At 39.3% G+C, this 6,175-nt stretch overlaps 1 protein-coding gene across 1 annotated transcript in view; it reads left to right on the plus strand.

The window, feature by feature from the left end:
* The first annotated feature begins 5,000 nt into the window (after nt 1–5,000).
* GTF2B (general transcription factor IIB) overlaps nt 5,001–6,175 on the plus strand; it is a 37,421-nt gene continuing 36,246 nt past the window's right edge. The window contains exons 1-2 of the mRNA XM_004699275.3: nt 5,001–5,010; nt 5,324–5,455. Of these exons, the coding sequence (XP_004699332.2) occupies nt 5,001–5,010; nt 5,324–5,455 (142 nt within the window). The remainder of the gene's footprint in view (nt 5,011–5,323; nt 5,456–6,175) is intronic.

Consider the following 6,175-nt stretch of genomic DNA (forward strand, 5'->3'; position numbering starts at 1 on the left):
CAAAGTGGTTGATACTGCCCCCAGAGGAGCCCCGGAACTATCCAGTGGGGCTGCAGAAGTGAGGTACTTTATCCCAGATTATGGGCTACTGTACAACAGTTTAATTGCCAAGATTCCTGAGTAAAATAATTTTTTTTTTCTGTAAAGGGGGTGGAAGGCTAAATAAGTTTGGGAACCTGTGGTTATAGGGGATCTATCTCATTTTTCATGGCTGGATGGTGGCTGCAAAATAAAGTTGGGGAATATCTGGCATGTTGATAACTTTAATGGTAGAAATAACTATTTTCTTCATACCTTCCCTATTTCTCTTTCTCCACCACTGCATAACTGTGTGGTTCCTTGTATACAAGGGGCTTCAAAAAGCTCATGGAAAAATGGAACTAAAAGATAGAATTTTTTCACAAACTTGTTGAAATTTCATGTTCCTTGTATACAAGGGGCTTCAAAAAGCTCATGGAAAAATGGAACTAAAAGATAGAATTTTTCACAAACTTGTTGAAGTTTCATGTTCCTCTATTGAATAAATTGGTTCCAGTTGTTCTCAACCTATGGGTTGGGACTCCTTTGGGAGTCGAACACCCTTTTACAGGGGTCGTCCAATTCATAACCATAGCAAAATTACAGTTACAAAGTAACAACGAAATAATGTTATGGTTGGGGGCTCACCACAACATGAGGAACTGTATGAAAGGGTTGCGGCATTAGGAAGGTTGAGAACCACTGGGTTAGACATTACCTAGCATGATTCAATTTCATTTTGATAGATAATACATATTATGAAAAATAAGAAGTACAGAAAATACACCAACCTTCTTTCCCTGGTTCCCAGTCATCCTTCAAGCAGTAATTGTTAGCAGCTTCTTGGTATTTTCCTAGAAAACCTATGCTGTAACAAATGGGTCCGTGTTCCTACCTACTATGCTCCTAAGAAGTGGCCTCATGTAAACATAGATTTACAGCTCAGTTATTTCACAGTGAGTGCTTGTACATATAACTACCACCCAGGTCTAGAAATCAAGCTCTCCTAGCACACTGCGAGTCTGCCTTGCATCTGCAATCCTATGTCCTGCCCCGCCCCCCAAGCCACATCCTGGCTTATAACACACTTTTGTTTTTACCTGCTCTAAAATAGTATATTAAATGAGATCATCTCATATATGTCCACTTTTTTTGGTTAGCATTTTTAGATGCCTTTGATAAACTGCTTTTAACTGCAACTCATTCTTTTTTCAGTGCTATATTGAGTTTCTTCATATATCTTTTGAAATGCTTCTATATCATTATATATACAGATATATATGTATAAGTACTAACATCAAACCTTTTCTTTGCTATTTTAGGTTGCTACCATTTTTCCTACCGATATTTTATGGCATAAATGTGGATATAAGTAATCCCTAATTTTCCTAATGAGATGAACCTAATGAGTAATTCCTCATTTCTTAATGAGGTGAACCAAGGCTTGTTTTAGTTCACTTGAATATATACTTCTTGAGGAACATATTATTTTACTGTGGGCAGCATCATTTTCAAACATACTTGAGAATTGACCTTTTGGCTTGCACTTGTTAGCCCAAGAAAGTCCAAAGTCACAAATACTTGTTTACATATTTTTAAATGTTTGATTTTTGCCTTTTATATATGTATTTGTGATGTTCATAGCATATTCATTTACACAACTACTAAATCTGTGTTCATTTCTGTTCCTTTTTAATCCAATTCTGTCAGGTTATTTAAGGCAAATGTGCCTTTCCTTAATTGCTTTATTCAAAATAGCTGAGCAAATTATTGATAGAATAATTGACTGAAAAGTAGTTTCTGAAACCATATCTTGAATACGCAAAAACAAATCTCACTGAATTTCTGTACCACCACTCACATAGATATGCCTATTAAGTTCAATGCACCATTCTAAATAAAGGCAGTCTGACCCCGGTTATGGAAGACATTCATTCCTAACAGTTTTTTTTTTAGTTTATTTATTTTTAATTTAATAAATCATTTTATTGGGGGCTCTTACAGCTCTTACAACAATTCATACATCAATTGTATCAAGCATATTTGTACATTTGTTGCCATCATGTCCAAAACATTTCTTTCTACTTGAGTATCAGCTCCTCTTTTTTCTCCTCCCTCACCCACCCTCCCACACACATGAACCCTTGATAATTTATAAATTATTTTTATTTTCATATTTTATACTGTCTGCTATCTTCCTTCACCCATGATTCTGTTGTTTGTCCCCTGGGGGGTAGGGGTTTACATCAATCATTTGATCAGTTCCTCCTTTGTCTCCCTTCTCCCCACATCTTCCCCCTACCTTCATGTTATCGCTACTCTGATTATTGGTCCTGAGGGGTTTATCTGTCCCTGCAGTCTGAGTGTAGAGAGCTCATCTCTGTAACAGTGTACATACTCTGGTTTAGCCAGATTTGTACGGTAGATCTGTGGTCATGATAGTTGGTGGGGGAGAACATTAAAGAACTAGAGCAGTGGTACTCAACCTGTGTATCGCTACTCCTTTGGGGGATCGACAACCTTTTTACAGGATCGCCCAATTCATAACAGCAACAAAATTACAGTTATGAAGTAGCAACAAGAATAATTTTATGGTTGGGGTCACCACAACAAGACAAACTGTGTTAGAAGGTTGTGGCATTAGGAAGGTTAAGAACCACTGAACTAGAGGAACGTTGTGTGTTTTGTCTGTGCTATACCCACCCTGGCTGGTTCATCCCTTCCTTGTGACCCTTCTGTGAGGGGATGTCCAACTGTCTACAGATGGGCTTTGAGTTACCATTTCAACCCCCCTCATTGGCATCGAAATGGTTGGTTGTTTTGGGTCTTCTAATGCCTGATACTGGATCCTGTTGACACCTTATGATCGTGTGGACTGGTGTGCTTCTTCCATGTGGGCTTTGTTGCTTCTCTGCTAGATGGCCGCTTGTTTATCTTCAAGTCTTTAAGACCCCAGATGCTATATCTTTTGATAGCTGGACACCATTTGCTTATGCACCCATTTTTCTTTTTTTTTTTTTTCAAAGAAATTATTAAATTTTTTATTTTAGTGAATGATACTTAGGAATCAGAGGGTATGAGTAATATTTGGAGGCAGAGCACAAAACACATAGTGGGTTGGATTTATGATTTGTCTAGAGAACAGCACCCATTTTTCTTCAGTGATCATGTTGGGAAGGTGAGCATCACAGAATGCCAGGTTATTAGAACAAAGTGTTCTTGTGTTGAAGGAGGGCTTGAGTAGAGGCCCAATGTCTGTTTGCTACCTTACTACTTAACCTATAAATATATGGACATAGACCTATATCCTTATCGGTATATATTAACATATTTACATGCCTATGTTTGTGTATTGCCTCCTAGTTCTTCTATTTCCTTTTACTTTCCTCCTGTTCCACTACCGTGTCCAACCTTCATTCTGCTCTCCGAACTTCCTCTGGGCTACATTGCACTTGATCGAACCCCACCAGGCATTCTCTGCCCTCCTCGCCATCAGATTTAGATCGCTTGTTGTTCCCTTGTTCCCAGGTTTGTTGGCTCCTCCCTCCCTTTCCCCCATTTCCTCCTCTCGCTTGTCTCTGCCCCCCACACACACACTCCCCTCCCTTGTCTCCCCCCACCCCCACACACACTCCCTTCGGGCTCGTTGCTTCTCCTCAGGATTGTTTATCCTGCCTCTCTTATTTAGATAGACATCAAAATAAAACCCCAAAATAGCCTATGAATAGTTCCAGGTCTGTCTGCTGACCCTTATGAATGTTTTCTGATCAGGTCTGATCTAGTGCCAAGCCCTGCCCGAAGTTCGAAGTCTTGTTTTCAGAGTTCCTTGAGGCCTTGTTGCTTTGCTCGCCTTGCTGCTCTGTTGCACTCCCTTCATGTTTTGTTTGCCCTGGTGTGGGGCTGTGGTGCGACTGGGCACAATCCTGAATTGTGTTTCCAGTGCTGCCCCCGTAGTGCTGTGGGTCAGTAAGGGGACATTGTGTCTCATGGTGAGGCTGACCCTCTCTGTGCAACCCCGCTCCGAGCGGGATTGTTGTCCTCAAAGCTTGGTAGGCCAGGATGTTCCACTCTCTCTCCTTCCCTCTTTGTTTGCTCCTGTGTGCGGTCTTCAGACATGTCCCACTCCCCCAGCTGTGTTTTCAGTGCTGTCCTTTGTAGTGAATTCTTCTGGGATAGGGGTCGACCTACAGACTTTTTTGTTAGTTAACTGCTTCGTGCCTATATCCGAGTATTCAAGTCTTTACTTGGAATTGTTGGTGAGTCAGAACAAGTGTATGCAGTTCTCCCTTGAGCAGTGGTTCTCAACCTTCCAAATGCCACGACCCTTTAATACAATTCCTCATGTTGTGGTGACCGCCCTCCCCCCCCAACCGTAAAATCATTGCTACTTCATAACTGTAATTTTGCTACTGTTATGAATCGGGCAACCTCTGTGAAGGGGTTGTTCGACCCTCAGTAAAGGGGTTGTGACCCACAGGTTGAGAATGGCTGCTCTAGAGATTCTGATTCATTTGGTTGCAGATGGAGCCCAGGGATCTGTAATTTCACCAGATCCCCAGGTGATTCCAATGATAGGCCAAATTTGGGGACCTAGACTTTACTGTAATAAAAAAACTCCACGTAGAGCCTTTTCAGTGATTTTAAAGCAACACATGGCTACAAATGAGGTTGTGAAGGTAACTGATGAAGACTTTGTAGTTTTATAGTTTGAGAGAAGGCAGTTTACATAATATGAAGGGCAAGTAGAGGTTTCTACTCTGGTACAAAGAGTTACAGTCTCTGAAACCCACAGAGGCAGTTCTACCCCATCGTAGAGGGTAGCTGTGAGGCGGAATCCAATTGATGGTGGGTGAGTTTCGTTAGGAGCTGTCTTAAAAAACCCAGCGTGTGCCTGCATATTACTAAGGGCACTAGCAAGAGAAAAACAAAGAAATGAAATTTATTCTGCAGCCAGAGAAATAGTGACAAAAGGATCACCCGGAATGGTTTTATGTAAGTGCCAGTAATGCACTACTCAGGATTCCTTAAAAATCTTGGTAGGTTACATGATAAAAGAAAAGAAACATTAAGCTTCCTGTGTACATTTTTAGGAGCTTTTCATTTTGGGAAATCAAAAGTTACTCTAATAAAAATAGTTCCCATAAAATCTACCAGCTAGTTACTAGCTAGAATATGAGACGGCCTAACTGACTGCTTTGACAATTAAGCTTAAATGTTCAGGTTATAAATGTACAGGATTAGAAAAGAGTTTATCATTTCTCCACTTCTCCATCTGATGATTAGTTTGTTACATAATGGTTGAGAGGTTACCAATTTTTTTTCTTCCTTAGTTTGGATGCTCTTCCACGAGTCACATGTCCAAACCATCCTGATGCAATTTTAGTGGAGGACTACAGAGCTGGTGATATGATTTGTCCCGAATGTGGCCTGGTTGTAGGTGAGTAATTAACTGATTTTTAACTCAAATCAATCTTGGTAATTCTTTCTGTATACTTTCCAAACTATCTTTTAATGAATAAGTTTTTATCTTTGTTAAAGTAATTTATATTTCTATAGTGTACATAAGCAAAAAGAATTGAGGAACTGAAATTAAAGTAAATTAAATCATCTAGAGATCCTATTTTACCACATATCCAAATGCATATTTCATAGTACTGAATAGGAGAAAACTTTTACAAACATTGAAGCATCTGATTGAAAAGAACAGAAAGTTCCTCAGTATCTTCCTGAGGCCTTAGTCTTAAATATTTGACTTAGGAGCAGAAGAAATGACACTCAAGGCATATTAAATAACTCAACTTTTGTGGTTTTGTATACTTTGAAAAGTCGATAAATATAAGATATTTCACAATAGGTCTGTATTGAGTCTCATTTGCGACCTTTTAGCTACTTAAACTTTCATTTGTTTATATAGAATTGCTGTTTTTAATTTATTTTAATACATCATTTTATTGGGGGTCTTTTACAGCACTTATAACAATCCATACATCAATTGTATCAAGTACATTTATACATAGGTTGCCTTCATCATTTTCAAAACATTTTCTTTCTACTTGAGCTCTAGGTATCAGCTCCCCCAATCCCTCACCCTTATGACCCCTTGATAAATTATAAATTGTTGTTTTCATATCTTACCCTAGCTGCTGTCTCCTTTCAT

Source organism: Echinops telfairi, unplaced genomic scaffold (genome assembly GCF_000313985.2).
Source record: "Echinops telfairi isolate 266 unplaced genomic scaffold, ASM31398v2 ScPeMD7_443;HRSCAF=831, whole genome shotgun sequence".
Classification (NCBI taxonomy): Eukaryota; Metazoa; Chordata; class Mammalia; order Afrosoricida; family Tenrecidae; genus Echinops; species Echinops telfairi.